The sequence below is a fragment of the Phragmites australis genome, chromosome 7 (assembly GCF_958298935.1).
Source record: "Phragmites australis chromosome 7, lpPhrAust1.1, whole genome shotgun sequence".
Classification (NCBI taxonomy): Eukaryota; Viridiplantae; Streptophyta; class Magnoliopsida; order Poales; family Poaceae; genus Phragmites; species Phragmites australis.
Genome location: NC_084927.1, coordinates 29389588 through 29406406, shown reverse-complemented (window position 1 = coordinate 29406406; position 16819 = coordinate 29389588). Strand labels below are relative to the sequence as shown.

At 41.3% G+C, this 16819-nt stretch overlaps 2 protein-coding genes across 4 annotated transcripts; one reads left to right on the top strand and one right to left on the bottom strand.

Moving 5' to 3' along the window:
- The first annotated feature begins 2506 nt into the window (after nucleotides 1-2506).
- LOC133924623 (mitochondrial thiamine diphosphate carrier 1-like) lies at nucleotides 2507-5085 on the top strand. Its single transcript, XM_062370245.1, has 6 exons — nucleotides 2507-2673; nucleotides 2776-2854; nucleotides 3396-3482; nucleotides 3803-4325; nucleotides 4443-4686; nucleotides 4961-5085. Exons 1-6 carry the CDS (start codon nucleotides 2548-2550, stop codon nucleotides 5039-5041), a joined length of 1140 nt encoding a protein of 379 aa, XP_062226229.1. The 5' UTR covers nucleotides 2507-2547; the 3' UTR covers nucleotides 5042-5085.
- A 2356-nt stretch (nucleotides 5086-7441) lies between these two features.
- LOC133924622 (uncharacterized) lies at nucleotides 7442-11238 on the bottom strand. 3 transcript variants are annotated; one of them, XM_062370241.1, is made up of 12 exons: nucleotides 11096-11238; nucleotides 10512-10608; nucleotides 9948-10222; nucleotides 9764-9835; nucleotides 9587-9645; nucleotides 9377-9512; nucleotides 9108-9204; nucleotides 8948-9014; nucleotides 8344-8532; nucleotides 8033-8187; nucleotides 7782-7883; nucleotides 7442-7686 (listed from the first exon to the last, which is right to left on the bottom strand). In XM_062370241.1, the coding sequence occupies exons 3-12, from the start codon at nucleotides 10198-10200 to the stop codon at nucleotides 7575-7577; spliced, it is 1242 nt and encodes a 413-aa protein (XP_062226225.1). In that variant the 5' UTR covers nucleotides 10201-10222; nucleotides 10512-10608; nucleotides 11096-11238; the 3' UTR covers nucleotides 7442-7574. The 3 variants fall into 3 exon arrangements, with proteins under 3 accessions (XP_062226225.1, XP_062226226.1, XP_062226227.1); XM_062370242.1 differs by having other exon boundaries at nucleotides 10512-10610; nucleotides 10981-11219; XM_062370243.1 differs by lacking the exons at nucleotides 7442-7686; nucleotides 7782-7883 and having other exon boundaries at nucleotides 8029-8187; nucleotides 10981-11220.
- Nucleotides 11239-16819: the final 5581 nt, after the last annotated feature.

Here is a 16819-nt window from a genome sequence, read left to right as displayed (position 1 = left end):
TGTAGTGTTCGGTGTTTATTTGACTTGGATACATTCGGGAGGCGGTACTTCTATTGTTTGAACATAAATGTACTTTTCCAAAGAGAGTGAATCTTCCTAGGCAATCACTCCTAGAAAACACAAAATTTCGTTCATTTCTTGTACTACCACATTTTGTCTGCAGGCAACAAATCGCATCCAGCCACCAACAAGAGTGTGTGCATTTCACCAGTGGATCGATGACTTCATATCTCTCAAGGACTAAGAATGGATGGATCAAGGAACAAGTGGGACGAGAAAAAGCTAAACTTGAGGCATGAGAAAGAAGTCCGCACGCAAGTGCGTAAGAAAGAAGCATCAATTGTCGAGGGTTGATTCTGGTGTGACTCCACTGTAGGCCGGCTATTTACTTTCGCTAAGGTGTGTCAACATGTTATGCTTACGTTTTGTATCGACCATGATACCTAACGTCACAAAAATTATAATTTTCCTATGTGTGTGATGTATGGCAGTGTAACAGTATTATATAACCGTACTCGAATGAATTATCACCGGTCGTTATTCGACAAACCTTTTTTATATCATATATTCATATGCCCCTCCGATGATCTGCCTTTGTCAGTTATGTGACGAATGGCATATATAACATGTCTAGTCTTATATGTTCGTACATGTCTGTTTTCTATGTATTACAAATTTAAACATTACTACTTACCATATCATTAATGTATTTATTAATCCATATGACATTACTCTACTAGTTTCTCAGAGTGAAGTGACATCTTGCTATCACCTTTTTAGGAAGATGCAACCTCTCACTGACAACTTTTCAAGCTAACGAAACTGCACGCAGCCACCTTTTTAGATCGATGTGACCGCATACTACCGACTACTCATAGTCCAGTGACTGCTCACTATAGGAAGGTATCCGATGCATGCATTGTCTGTAAATTACATACCTACACTTGGTGTATACACCATCGATCCATGCATATAAGAGGCGAGGCCAAGGCAACGAGAAGACCATGACATCACAGTTTTTCGGAACACCACTACCATTTGATACCTAATACCAAACTATGGCTGCCTCCTCAAGCAGATATTTCTGATGGATATCCAAATTCTTAATGATAGCCCTACAGACTATGAGGGAGACTCAAGTAAAAGGTGACGATGTATTCAAGGAGGAGAACCTGAACAAAGTACTGTCAAAATGGCAGACCATGACCCACTATCCCTGTTTCACCACGAAGGAATAGCGGCAAATGGTAAGCTCTGTGATCTTCATGGACCTAAAGACACACTTGTTAGAATACCGTCAGAGATATATCAGGGTGTGCAAACTAGCCGACATAGCAAAGTGTTCTAGCAAGCGAGCGCACACGATATTTATGCACTCTCAGCAGTACGAGAAGCATATTAAGATACATTCATCGTTATTATATGTCTTAGTTAATTATTATATTGCACTTCTAAGATATGTTTATATTTCTGTATGCTATTTTTTATACTAGGTATTCTCTCGTGATGAAGAGTTATTGAACAAACTCATTGAGAACTTTTTAGGATTGTATTCGTTGACGTTTGTCTACCCAGATATAACTGGATACACAGAGGTGGTCATTCGAGACATTCACGCCGTTGTGAAAGAGGCGGTGGTTTGAGCCGCCATGAAAGAGGTGGTCGTTCGACAAAAACCACAAGAGGACATGCTTCTACTACTTCCGTTACAATCGAAGGGGTTGGTTCCGACGATGATGACTCCGTGCTTACTCCTCAGAGAATTGCACGTCGTTGCGAATTCTCTGACGACGGGGCAGATGACTTGGATCCTAACTATGATTATTTTCCATATATATTGGCACCACGTAGACCAAAATTCTCAAAATATGATTACCATTGGATGGAACAGGAGATAAGCCACGTACAACTTCAAAGGTCATTTCATTCGTAATATTTATGATACTAAATATTGTACTTATTAAATTTAAGATGGTTATATCATTTTAAATCTATTACCTATGTTATGTATGTATCTTTGATGTAGCATATATACTATTAGTAATGATTAAATTCTATGTACTCATCTCAGTATATATTCTATCTAATATTTAGTGTTATTTTTTTATTTCACTTTTATGTATTTATTCTATCTTTACTTTAATATTTTCTAAGATTTTTGTTATTTTTATCTTAGATAACTTCTAGAATTTTTTGTTATTTTTATAATAAAACTGTACTAACCGTCCTCTTAGAAGGTGGTGAGGATCGGGCACGCAGAGTAGCTAACCGCCACTGGTACGGGTGCTAACCGCCATATCATAGAGTGGTAAGGAGAGTGTGGGACCTAACCGCTCTATGAGAGGACGGTAAAAGGTACATGTGCTACCATAACATGATTACCGCTCTGTGAAAATCATGCAACTCTTTCAGAAGGTGGTAAGCATATAATAGTGTAATTTTTTTATCCGATATCTATTTATTTAAATATTAATGTTAGAAAATGTAAAAGTAAAAAAGTCACCGTTTCGCCGTTCGGGCGTGTCGCGCGTGTTCCGGGCCGCCGCGATGGTTGGAGGCGGCAAGCCGCTTGGCGACAGCGTGTTCGCCGGCCACACGGCCGCCGGCGTGGCGGCTATCAGCGCCTCCGGCGTCGCCGTGCACCCCCTCGACACCGTCAAGACCCTCCTCCAGGTGAGCGCCTGACCCGCCCCCGCCTTTCTCCTGTTGAGGTACTTGCTGCTGCTTTCTCATGGTTTGATTTGGCATTTGCGCGGTGTATTCTTGCCCCTGCAGCTGGGCGCGGCGGGGCAGAAGCAGAACATGGGGCTCAGACAGGTGGTGGACCGGCTCGTGGCCTCCTCCGTCCCTGCAGGTTTGGTCGTTTGCCTAGCTGCTAGAGATCTTTTGTAGTGGGGCTTTGTATCGCGATCGGAATGCTTCATCCTGATTTGCATTGCTACCGAGACGTGCGAACTGTTGCAGTTTACAAGATGGTATGCTAACTATGCTGAGTTGCTATGCTAGGCCAGAGTCGTTTGATGATTTTGATTGTTGAGCCTGCCGACAGAGCTACCAACTAAAGAAACAATGAAAGCCCGTATGCAAATAAAGTTAAGTTCTGTATGAAACTATGAATCCAAATGTTACAAGATCCAGAATTACGATGTTTATTGGTTGAACGCTGTTGTTGTACTTAAGTTTCCAGATGTACAAATAAGATTTTCCCCAAGTTGTTTATCTGCCTGTTCCATATAAACTTTCTTTTGTGAGAAATATAGTGGGAAAGACATGAATCCTGATTTCTTTTTTTTTCTTTTTTACTTTTCTAGTTCATGTATGATGGCTTCATATCCAGTTATGTATCTCTTCATGTATGAAACTATCGTCTTCCGACTTTGTTATACGCCTTTCAGGTCTTTACAGTGGCATTGGATGGTCCATAATGGGTAAACTACCTGGGTTGGGAGTGCGTTTTGGGACCTATGAACTTTTTACAGCCTTACTGTAAAGGTACATATGTTCTTCCACAATCCATTGCTTTTGTTGGGCGCGTTTACATTGCATGTTAATTTTTCATACATCTGAAGAATCGTATTACATTGTTTTTTCTTTTGCCCGGTAATGAAACCATCTGCAGTTCATTATGAACTGTGTTCCTTTCCTAATAGTTTGAAGTACCTTTATGATTTAATCTACTTATGATGACATAAGCTGTTTCTGGAAACTAATGTCTAATATTACTGGCTGCACTTAACCAAATTTATCTTCTGCTGTTCCAACTGATCGTGAAATGTGAGAAATGATCAATGTTTTGTATATGTCTTGGCAGACGGGAGGGAGGACAACTATGTTTATTATTCTGAGGCTATGATGGCTGGCATAGCTGCTGGTGCTATAGAGGCTGTTTCCTGCACACCATTTGAACTTTTCAATCTTCGGAACCAAGTTAGTTCTGTGATACCTTCAAAAGCAGCGAGCCCTGCAAGTATTGCACAAGAATCATTTCCTCTGCTTTCCAAACTGCTGCCTGGTTATGTTGCTGACATGAGGGTGTGGAACAGCACTGTGAGCCTTTTGTCTGATCTTTCTCCGAAGCATCCCGACATGTTGGGTGCCCTGAAACAGCACCCATGGATGCTTACTAGTTCTGGGAAGCCCCCATTACCCTCTGTCCAGCTACCTTCTAGAGTGACATCACTTGAAGGTTGGGGTGCTCTGTGGAGAGGGCTTAGACCAGGGATAGCTCGAGATTGTGTCTTTGGTGGTATGTTCTTTTCAACTTGGCAATTCATACACACAGGGATGCTCACTTGGAAGGCAGTTAATATGAACCCTAAACCTAGGTAATGGAATCACGTTCACATATTTGATTTGGAAAGTAAAGATAGGAATAATGTTACAGCTAAGTTTCTTTATGTCCAAGCATTTTTAGTTTGTTTTAACCCTTTTTCTCTTATCAGGAAACTAGAAGAAGCAGGCCCTGTACGTCCTTTTGCTTGTGTTGCTGCAGGCTTCTCAGCAGTGGTAGCAGCTGCTGCTTCACATACGTTTGATACTGCGAAAAGTCGTTCTGATTTTCCTTTGCAGGATATCGCAATGGAGAGGAAGTTTCTCAATTGGAAAGCACCAGGAACGTGGATAGAGAGAAAGACAGGAATATCTCCTGCTGGTAGGAGTGTTCTGTTCCGTGGAATTAGACTAAGGGTCTGTTTGTTTGAGCTTTTCTGATAAACTGTGTTTTTAGTTTGTTTGAAAAGCTGTTTTTGGAAATAGGCTGTTAGCTTCTACAACAAATATTGGGCTTCTTAGCACGTAGCTTCTCAGAAAAGCGTATCTCAGCGAGCTTCTCAGTTTTAGTTTATTTTCCTCAGAAGCAGACTTCTGGCTTCTCCAGAAACCACTTCTCCAGAACCCCGTTTGTTCTGACTTCTAACTTCTGTCCGTAGCAGAAACAGAACTAGAAGCAGGAAACAAACAGGACTTAAGAATGGCGTGTAATGTAATTGCATCGTTTGTGCTTGTGTGGTCGTACTATCTAGCTGTAGATTACATCTCTTAGATGACATGAAGAGACATCATCAGATGATTTCTTTTATTTGAAAACTTCATTCAGAAATAAAAAATTCATGATTGTAGGTGAATTTACTGAATGATCAGAAAGAGGTAGGAGTAACATTTTGGGAAACCCCGATTATTCGACTATCTTGTTCATCTCGTGTATACTTACTTTATTGGAACTGAATGTTCCAAGGTAGGTTTTTAAGATGCCAGTGCAAATGTTTATAACAAACTGAATTGAAGGCTACCACTTTTGGCCTGAGGTTGGTTACACTTACACATCAAATAAAGATAAGATTCCCTTAAATTTATAGTCCTTTAAGTATGATGAATTTGGCAAGGATATTGTTGGAGCACGCATAAATCAGAATGGACCCAAAACTATTGCGTTGTCAGGAAAATGCAAAGCACCAGGATCAAGAACAGTCAATGGAAACCCTTTGACAAAGCATTTCTGTTATCAGAAGAAGAATCGACTGTATATTGCTCTTGAGATTATCTTCAGGCCTTGCTAATTTCTGCTTGAATTTCGTTGACACCAAATTTTGCTAATTTCTGCTTAAACACTTTTTAATGACTTTCACAAGGGCATGCTTCCTTTATTTAGCCTCAACTTTGGAAAGAGGTGACACACATACAACATTACAGACCTATATGCCTTTTAAATGTAAGCTTCAAATATTTACTAAAGTAGCAACGAATAGAATTGGACAAGTGGCACAAAAGGTGATCAAACCTTCGCAAACTGCTTTCATGCCCGGGAGGTACATTTTGGAAGGGGCCACAATATTGCATGAAACTATACATGAGATGCAGAGGAAAAAATTGAATGGGGTAATTTTCAAAGTAGATTTTGAAAAGGCTTATGACAATGTTAAATGGCCGTTCTTACAACAGACTTTGAGAATAAAAAACTTCTCCTCAACTTGGTGTTTGTGGATACACCAGTTTGTCACTGGGGGAAGTGAGGGCGTTAAAGTAAACAATGATGTTGGGAGTTACTTCCAAACTAAAAAAGGTGTTTGTCAGGGGATCTGCTATCACCCATCCTTTTTAATATAGTGGTGGACATGTTAGCCATTTTCATTGCTATAGCTAGAGGGGGGGGGGGAATAAGGGGCGTGGTTCCACATTTAGTTAATGGGGGGCTCTCTATTTTACATTATGCAGATGATACCATTTTTTCATAGATCATGATCTTGAACAAGCCAAAAACACGAAACTTTTGCTTTGTGCTTTTGAACAGTTGTCTGGCGTAAAGATCAATTTCCATAAGAATGAACTTTTCTGTTATGGAGAGGCTAAGAATTGTATGGAATAGTACTCACAGATTTTTGGTTGAGAGATGGGGAGTTTCCCCTTTAGATATCTCGGAATTCCTATGTATCATAAAAGACTAAGTAATAAGGATTGTAAAACTGTGGAGGAACGCTTCCAAAAAAAAGCTAAGTAGCTGGAAAGGGAAATTGTTGACCGTTGGAGGTCGTTTGGTTCTCATTGATTCAGTGCTTAGTAGTCTAGCTATGTACATACTATCGTTTTTTAGGTTCCTAGAGGCATCCTGAAGAAATTGTATTATTACAGATCTCGTTTCTTTTGGCAAAATGATGATCATAAAAAAAAGTACAGACTGGTTAAATGGGGTATCTTGTGTAGACCCAAAGACCAAGGGGGCCTAGGAATAAAAGATTTAGATATACAATTTCAGTGTTTGCTGAGCAAGTGGCTTTTTAAGTTTATCAATGAGGAGGAGGTATGGCAAGACCTCCTTAGGAGAAAATACTTTTTAAAAAATAAAACCATAGGAGAAGTACAATGGAGGCCGGGTGACTCGATAATCTAGTTAAGTGAAACTGGCAGGGTAGTGAACAATGTTGCTTTTGTAGTAACAAGGAAACTATCCATCATCTCTTTTTTCGAATGTCAATTTGCTAAATTTATTTGAAAAACAGTACAGATTGCTTTTGGAATACAACCACCGACTAGTATAGCTGATTTGTTTGGAAGTTGGCTACAAAATGTCAACTCAACATGGAGACCTCAAATTTTGGTTGGGGCAATTGCTCTCTGTTGGGTGATATGGTTGAGCAGGAATGACATTGTTTTTGATAAATGTCGATCACAATCTTATATGCAGGTAATCTTCAAGGGACATATTGGATCCGTTTGTGGTCCTTACTCTAAAAAGAAATTGCAAGTGTGGCGATGAAGTGGGCTTGCCGCACTTTGGAGACGACCATCATGGAAATTTTCATCATCAAGTATGGGTGAATGTGTTCTAATAGATTATGTCTTTGATGTTTCCCCTCTTGTTTTGGGCTTATGACCCAATGCTATCTGTTGATATTTTATTTTAAGCTTATAGCTAGAACGTGTATTAATGAATGGTTGGGTGCAAACCTTTTGCAGAGGCCAGAATAAAGACATTCCTTTATCTAAAAAAATTTGTTACCATGTTCAGCTTTGACATGGCAGAATCTTTGTTCTTCCTTTCTCACCAGAGCCAAGCCTAAAGCACTCTGCTGAATATACACTTAGCAACGGCTGCCTTCTTTGTTCCAAACTGGATCTAATGGAGGAAGATCATAGTCTTCAGGTGTTAGAGCCAATGCGAAATCCGGCAATGGAGGTGGTGCTCCGATAACCCTGCAAATTCAGCAAGATGACCAATACATCAGTGAAGGGTTTCACAGTTCCATGCAGTATGTTTGTCATGACCAATTTTTGCTGATGATTCTTACTTTTCTTGAGTATACAGGTCCTGGTTGATTCGGACCTTGCTTGAAGCATCTTTTGGGATCTTGTCAAACAGATATTTAGCTGTTCCGAATAGAGGAGGGCTCCTGCAAAGTTACAGGTACCGACTTTAGTCTCCACGATTATGAATGTATTATTACAATTCACATAAACAGCTGTTCCTTAAATATTATTATTACTGAGCACCGCTTATCTTGGTAATGGTGAGTAGTAAACTAGGGGGGTGGTGTCTTACCTCGATGTCGGAGGAGTCGCATGGAAGGCTTCCAAAACCCTTTTGCTTTCTTTCAGAAATTCCTCTGAAGCTTGGAGCGCAGCTATTGCCATTCCATGGGATTTCTCGGTATTTCCTTCGTCAAGAATCAAACCATGAAAATAGTATGCTGCAGCCTAGATAAACATGTAAAATAGACGTCAGATAGAACACAAATGCTTACAAGACTATACATTAGAAAAGAAAAGATCTGTAATCTGAAGAAAGTCAGTCTCTCAGATTGAGATGAGAATTTGCAGTTTGGAAAAACAATTAGTGCCTAGTTTATACACCTTTGCTTCAACATATTTCCACTTGACAAACAGCAGATGTTTTCTCCCCCATCCATCAGAGACAGGAAGCTCTGGGATACTCTCTTGAACCTGGTGCCAATACTTGACCATCTCACAAGCTAAGCGCCGTTTTACTGCTAGAGTGGCCTTTGGACTATCGATTGCCAGCCCAAGCTGCATGTCGACCCCCTATAGGAAGATCACCAATGTTCAGGACCACCATGAAATATCAAATGTACTGGCTAGCAAAAGCATAGGTAATAGTATGACTACTGTACCCAATATGACAACGTGCAAATCCATGAATCGCGAAATCATGGTAAACAGAATGCTACTAGGTTTCTTATGCAGTTCACAGAAACAAGTTGCAAATAGAGGAGTACAAAATTTTACTTTTCAAAACCACAACCTATCTATGTTACTTCAGCGGTAACAGAAAATGTATCATTCAAAATTACATGAAGGAGTAATATGTTCAATGTTCTTTTCAAAACATTTCATCAAATATTCTAATCAAATGGAATGTCCATTAAAATCATGACAGCATTTGAGAAGTTGCTATCAAAATTAGATAATCCAATTTTCCAAGTTAAGAAGACAGTACCTGACCCAGAGCTTGCAGGCTAAGAGCTTTAAGATTTCCTTCAGCCAGGTCTACTGGAAGTTGTCTCCTGAGATCCACAAGTTGAAGGGGGAATATTTCAGTAGATGTTTTCAAACTTGAAGCCTAACACTACCAGTAAGCTCCTCAAGAGTTCCAGAACCTTAGTTCCGGTGGAATCTGCGGAAGTACATGTCGGATTGTATAGTCTAAGTAGCCAGCTGCCTTCAAGAAAACATCGACAGTGGCCCGTCTACTCTCTGGCAAATTGGAAATACATGGCGCCTCATCAGCACATGGACACTATAGACAGAAATACTCCAATGCACAACAGATCATTAGTATTTTTCAATGATCTTATTTAAATGCATAAACTTTGAACAACAGTTCTAAGACCATGATTCTTCGGTTGTACAGTAACAGTTGTAGTACCTTCTGAAACCCTTGACGCGTAACCATCCCCATATGACCTGGGGAGAAGCAGGGTGTTGGCCTGCAGCAAGCAGATCATGGCCATCAAATGCAGCACGGACAGCACCTCGTACCAGGCATCTGCCATGGCCATCTCCTGAGATTGAAACAACTGATTTTACATACTGCTAAGGCGCAACAGTTAGTTCACATGATTGGTGCTCGACATACCTCAGCATTATCCTCCTGGTTAGTCCAAGTGAACTGCACTTTGTGCCTCAACATACTACCTGCACATTTTGCAGTCTGGATGAATCAAAACAACAAAATTGTATATTTCGGGGGAAAAAAACAAAATTGTGAACCAACATAAGAACAGACCACCGGATTATTGCAGTAGTTGCTCACCTTCCTTTACTAGTCCTAGCAGAACCGGCAAGTAATCTTCAAGGGCCTGTAGGAGATTGGCTGTACTAGACCCTGACACGGAAGGAAGAGGCAATCCAAGGTTAGCTCTGAAGTCCTCAGCTTACAGACAAAGCTCTGAAGTCCCCAGCAACTCAGGTGCTCTACCCCCCACCCCTGCACGCACCGTTCCGTGCCGCCGTCTTTCGCCTCGGCTTCAGGGCCGTCACCGATTCTTGCATTGCCATCTCGACGACTCGCGCTCTCAGAGCCGACAGCCTCTCCACGACGCTCCTATCCAAGCGCTCGCCGAGCGCTTGGGCGAAGTCTACGCTCCTTGGCATCCGGAGTCCCGGGAGGAACACGACCACGTCGCCGACGCTCCCCGGCCGTCTCCGGGGCCCTCCGGCGTCCTTCTGGCTCGACACCCCGCAGCCCATGGTTGCACGGCGGCGTGCTTACCTGCAAGCACCACGAATTCACGACGCAAACACCAGCAACCGAACGATATCAGAAACTCAACGGCCCAAAAGACGAAGCAAAAAGGTTCCCACGAAGAAGATATTTATCATCTGAAGAATCCACAACCGAAACAGAACATAAATAACAAACGAGGGCTGCAAAATTGTTTTAGTAAATCGTTTTTTGAAAGAGATGTTAACACGAAAGATTGTAACTTACAAGCAAGCACAACCAATTGGAGAGAAAGCCATCGAACAAGAGCCAAAAAGAAATCGAGAAAAGCTCTTACCTTTGTTCTTCCTTTCTCACGACCTTTCCGGGATTCTTCAAACCACAAGCACCGCCCAAATCGAAGCCTCCACAATTTCTGCTTCCTCTCTCTCTCTCTCTGTACAAGTCACACACCAATCGAACACAAGTAAGCACACAGTGGGAGGACAAAACGAAGCAGGTCTTATCCTTTAAAGGTTCGTAGGGGACCAATCGACATCAGAACAGGAGTGCTACTTGGCGTACTTTTCCTCAAAAAAGGTGCTGTTTTTTGCAGATCAGCGGCAAGTTGTGCCGTCAGAAAAAATTAAAGAAAATTCCGCTGCATGTGCTAGTGCGACTAGTAGCCGAGCCATGCATCAGCATCACCCGATATTTAGCGTTCGATACCTCTACCTCTACTGCAATATTGAAATGATAAAGTACATTGGAAAGCTGTTCAAAGATCGTGAATCGAGCTGAAAATCCAGAGGAAAACGAGGAGCTACCTAATCTTGACGACGGCGAAACGTCAGGCGCGCGCTGTTTCTTGCTGTGAAGCGCAGGTACGATTCTAGAACGGAAGGAAATAAAACAATGGGGTTGAGGAGAGAAGAACTCAACTGTTCAAGTGTGGACGCTGGATGAGGGAAGAAGGCTATGGAACTTCTGCTGGTGAGCTGAAGAGGAAGTCAGACAGAGAGAGACGAGAGGTACACAGGGATGACCATTGTCTATTTGAAGGGCACGATTTCGCGCTGATGCAAATGCAATCTGCCCCTCAATTATTAAGCACACAGCTGGCAGCTGCACGGAAACCAGCGTAGAAAAGATCTGTAAAATGCAACTCCAATACAGTGAGTATACTTAGGGATCGTTGGGTTCAGTTTTGATTCTGTGGTGTGAGTGATTTTACGATGAAAGTAGGTGGAAGTGATTTATTTGTAAAATCGTTTAGTTTGCTGGTGATAGAAGTGATTACTGAGAGAATATTATGTTGAAATCGAGAAGAATCAATTAGGAATAGTTTTTTTAGCTCCCACCTCGCTATACAAAACGGGAAGTGATTCCCGCGTGAAATTACTTTCCGATCAGCCCGTTTGACAGCGCTGAGAGCGATTCTAGTGCGAAATCAACTTTCAAAACTCTACCAAACGAGACCTACTCTCTTACCTATATGTTGATTTTTTACTTACTTTATATTTTTTATTCAACTTTCTAATATAAATTTTAACGTAAATATATGGTTGAGATGGAAGGTACGTTTTCCCTTCTAAAAGATCCGGTGTCATGGCTATAGTACAGCTCCCGAGTCCTACTTGTGCGATACTACAAACTTGATCTCCCTGCCTGCACGAAACTGGGGGATTATCACGTCAACTACCAGGAGATTCGTTGCTCCGAAATTAATCTAGTTAGACACCTGTATGGCTGTGTCCAGTCTTCGGGATACAATAATGTCGGGTCCCCAGCTAATTATACATGTTGAAACTCTCATGTAAAGAGAGAAATAAAAACTTGAGCGGAGAGTTAAGGTAGGCGAACATTTTTCTTCTTCTACGTTTTCCTATCCGTCCTTCATTCTAAGAATATCAAGGGGAAGAAAATATACGGAGCGCTTGTCTCGAAATCTCATTCGAATCAAGAATTCGGAATGCATTCGAATTTCGAAGTGATGACGTGTACTTATTTAGATAATGGAACATATATAAATCCTGGCATCTGCATCCAAAGATGACTTATAATTTTCAAGTTTGAACCTAGATAACGACTGTGTTGTGTGTGCATATAATACACTGCAGATGCATAAGAAACCCTGATATTTTAGTATGTGTTGCAGACTTGCAGGCCTGCCCGACGTCACGGCATAAACAACCCCAGCATTGGATCACGGCATGACATAAACACCGGTTGTTTAACCCACCGGGATCAGATTAAATAAGCACGGCTGCCACCCCTGATCATAGTATGGTTAGGTTCAGATCGCTACACATTTGGAGTGTTTTGGTGGTCTTACTAAATGTCAAAGCTTAAAGGCTCCTGATGGAGCTACTTAACACACTTAATCATGGATTAATCTTAATATTAATAGCAAGTGGGTTATAATCCTCTTTAGCTTTGAGGCAGTGCTGGTATTACTTTTCAGCAAATGTGTCCGTGATAAAAACAGTCCACGATCCATAGATTCTTCAGACAAAACAGTATCGTCTCAGCAAATCTGCACACACGCACCGCTGATTTACTACTGATCCAAAGATAGAGTTGCAGTGGCCATCTGGTTACGGGAGGGGGCTTAGAGCTCTGAGATCTATCTCGAGTTTGACCCCAGCCGGCAACAAGATTTGTAGAGTTAGTGAAAAAAAAATTCCTTAAAATATTTACTACTGATCCATGCGCATCAGATGCAGATACTGTGCTTAGATGCAAGCCATGTCCCCAAGATGTGTAAGCCTGTAAGGCATTAGGAATCTGGACATCAGGCACATACCTCTTATAATTGCGGTTGACACCAACGTGTGTGTCATTTTCGTGCCGAAAGGGGAAAGGCGCCGGTGCCGCTTGAGTGCTGAACCCTTAGCCTTCCTGTTTTTGGATAAGCATAAGCTGCACCCTTAGCTTGAAAACAAAATTTAGGGTCCAAGATCTAGAGACACATGAGCAACAGAGCAAGGCTGTGCACGCACACAAGGTATTCGACAAGTGATAAATATCAGCATAATTCTCTCCATAGAGGAGACCTTTTGGAAACAAAAATGTTGGAAGACCATGGTGAGAGAGGGTGACAACAATACAAAGTTTTTCCATCTGCTAGTCAATGGTACAAGGAGAAAGAATCAGATCCTATCTATGGAGACTTATCAGGGCCAAATCAACTCTAAAGACCAAATTAGGGGCACATTTATGACTTCTAAAAAAAATTGTTTGGTAGTGATTCTAGGGAAAGCTTCACATTAGATGAATCCTTCTAGGACAACCATGCATTACTTTCAGATGAGGCCAAAGACTCTTTGACCAAACTCTTCTGCTAAGGAAATCAAATATGCCTTTAGAGAGATGAAAGAAGACTCTGCACCTGAGCCTAATGAATTCCCTGTGACCTTCTTTAAGGTCTTCTAGGAGTATGTCAGGGAGGATATTTGTAACATGTTTAATGATCTCCATGTTGGTATATTAGATCAGAAGAGGTTAAACTATGAAGTCATTACGTTGATACAAAAGGTCAAGGAGGCTAACACCATCAAGCAGTACAGATCAATTTGTCTCCTTAATGTTGATTATAAAAGTTTCACCAAGGTTCTTAACAATAGGCTGACCCCATTAGCCAAGGAGGCGATTGATCCAAGCCAAACAACATTTATCAAGGGAAGAAACATTTTGGAGGGTGCGGTGATCCTCCATGAAGTGATTCATGAATTAAGAAGATCCAAACACTAAGGACTGTTAGTGAAGATAGATTTTGAAAAGGCTTATGACAAGGTAAAATGCAGTTACCTGGAAGGAGTCATGAAAGGAAAAGGTTTGCCTCCCATGTGAATAGAATGGATTATACAATCTGTCAAGGGAGGCAGAGTCTGCATCAACATTAATGACCAAAGTGGCCCTGTCTTCAAAACCTATCAGGGCCTGAGACAGGGTGATCCCTTATCTCCTTTGCTATTTAACATTGCTGCAGATGTGCCGAGTGCCCTGATGGACAAAGCAACAGCTAAGGGTCTGCTCAAGGGAGTAGTAGACCACCTAATTCTAGGAGAGATCACACATGTTCAGTATGCTGATGACACCATCTTGATGGTAGATGGCTCTGATAGCTCTATCATCAACCTCAAGATCCTGCTTTACTGCTTTGAGTGGCTATCTGGTCACAAAATTAATTTTCATAAGAGTGAAGTCTTTGCCTTTGGGATGGAGTAGTCTGATAAGGAAAGGGTTACCAATACGCTTAATTGCAAACTGGGCCAGCTCTCTCTGAATTACTTGGGTATCCTGGTTTCTGATCACCAATTAGGGATTGTTGTCTCCTCTACTGTTCTAACAAAAATGATCAAAAGGTTAAACCCAAGAAAGAGTAAAAACCTAACTTACGGAGGCAAGCTGACATTGACAAACTCTTGCCTTGCCAGCTTGCCCATGTTTACCATGAGGTTCTATCTGCTCCCTAAAGGGGTGCACAAGGAAATGGACAAATACCATTTGGTTAAATGGGAAGCTATTTGCAGGCCTAAAGACTATAGGGACCTTGGCATTTTAAACACAATAGTCATGAACGAGTGTTTGCTAGTCAAGTGAATTTGGAAGATCTGCTCTAAGTCTGATAGCTCATGGTTTAAATTCCTCAAAGCCAAATATATAGGGGATTTCCTCACCTCCAGGCAGAGAGGCACCTCTCATTTTTGGCAGGGCTTACATGAGGTGAAACATATTTTCCAATGGGGAGCTATGTATAATGTGAAGAAGGGCAATAAAGCTCTTTTCTGGAAGGATGTTTGGTTGGACGACACCCCTCTGAAAACCCAATTCTCTAACCTTTTTGGCCTTTGCTCTCATCCTGATTCACTGGTTTCTGAGTGTTGGGCTAATAATGAGTGAGAGGTGCAGTTTAGAAGAAGTCTGACAGCAAGAGATTTACTCCAGTGGGACGAAATGATGCTCAAGCTATAGAATGTTTAGCTAAATGATAATGAAGACGAGGTGGCATGGGCCCTGGATAAACCAAGGAGATTTACCACTAAGTTTCTCTACAAATTTCTTACCTTTGAGGGAGTATCTAGCAAAGAGGCTATGAAGATTTGGACTTGCAAAATCCCCTTAAAAATTAAGGTCTTACTATGGAAAATGTTGCATGAAAAGCTCCCGATGGCCTCCTCCTAAGAGGGGTTGGAAAGGGAGCTCAACCTGCTGTCTGTGCGACAGACCTGAAGATGGAAACCATATATTTTTTGGATGTGTCTTGGCACATTTTTCTTGGAGTTCTATGAGAGATTCCTTCAGCTGGAATGGGTTTTTCACTTCGGTAGCTGACTTATGGGCGAGATGGCTTTGGAGAATTTCAAAATCTCTCAAAATTTAGGTCTTTTCCTCTTTGCAGGTCTCGCATGGGCTCTATGGAGGACTAGGAACACCATGGCGATCGAGAAGAAATTCCCCAACAAGCCTACTGATGTTCTAATCCTTGCTATGTCATTCGTGCAGAGATGGAGCATTCTACTAAGAAATGATGATCAGCTCAAGATGGACAGTGCGCTGTCACATGTTTGCGAGTGGCTGTAGGGATTCACCCCTGCTGCTGGTCCAGTCTTGGATGTCTGGGAGCTGTGATTTGGTGTCCTGGTGCTCTTTATGTAATAGGCTAACCTTTTTTTGGTCGTTTTGTTGTGTCTGTACTAAGCTACTTGGCATGTTGGATGCTTTTCAGTGGTTGATCGTTCCCTTCCCTTTTTCCTGATACTGTTGTGAACCTAGTTATTGGTTTTTAATAAAAGCCAAGGTGATCTCTTTTAAAAAAATATCAGCATAACATTACAGCCTTGAAGGTGGATAAATTAAACTGCATATTTAAGGTTGTGCTATGTGTTTTGTTCTACTACCTCAACAGGGGACCCTTTTGAACTTGTGTCACCCTGTAATGGCTTTCTAGCTAAGCATACCAAAAATGGCTAAGAACCTGTAAAGCTTGATCTGTTTCGTGGATTCTGCAAACAGTTTTGCTGGTATTGACAAGCCAGTGAACAGTATTAACAACACACGCAAGAATGTCCACGAAGTAACATGATACCATCTAGGACCAATAGAAATAGCATAAGATACATGTTCGGTACCTCATGTTGCTTTAAATCCTCCCTAAAAGTGCAACAAAAAAAAAACAGTGATCCGCGCATGCTACTAGAGCTTTTTTTTTCATGGTTTTTCCGCTGGAGATGATATCGCCACCTTTCCTCTTGCAATTAGTCGCTGCAACTCAACTTTTTTTTCTGCTTGTTCTGTTCGACGAGCATCAGCATTTCCCAAAAGCAACAGTGGGCTGAGGATTTCCGCTAGCTAATAATTGCAAGGGAGCAAGGTATGAACATGGAGGACCGAGAATAATGACTATAGGAGTTAAATAGACTCTTACTAATTTTTTTGGAAATGGATGATATTCTCCTATTTTGTTATCCAACGTATCTCAAAGCAAAGAGTAGAAGCAAAACCGGAGAAAAAAGTAAGTTGCAACTAAAAACATCAAAGAAGTCAATGCTCTCTTGGATATATATGAACTCTAAGTTTCATTAAAACTTATTCCAATAGTCATAGTCATACAAGATAGCAACTTGAAGGAAAAGCACTTCAATTCAAAGAAGAAAGCAACTG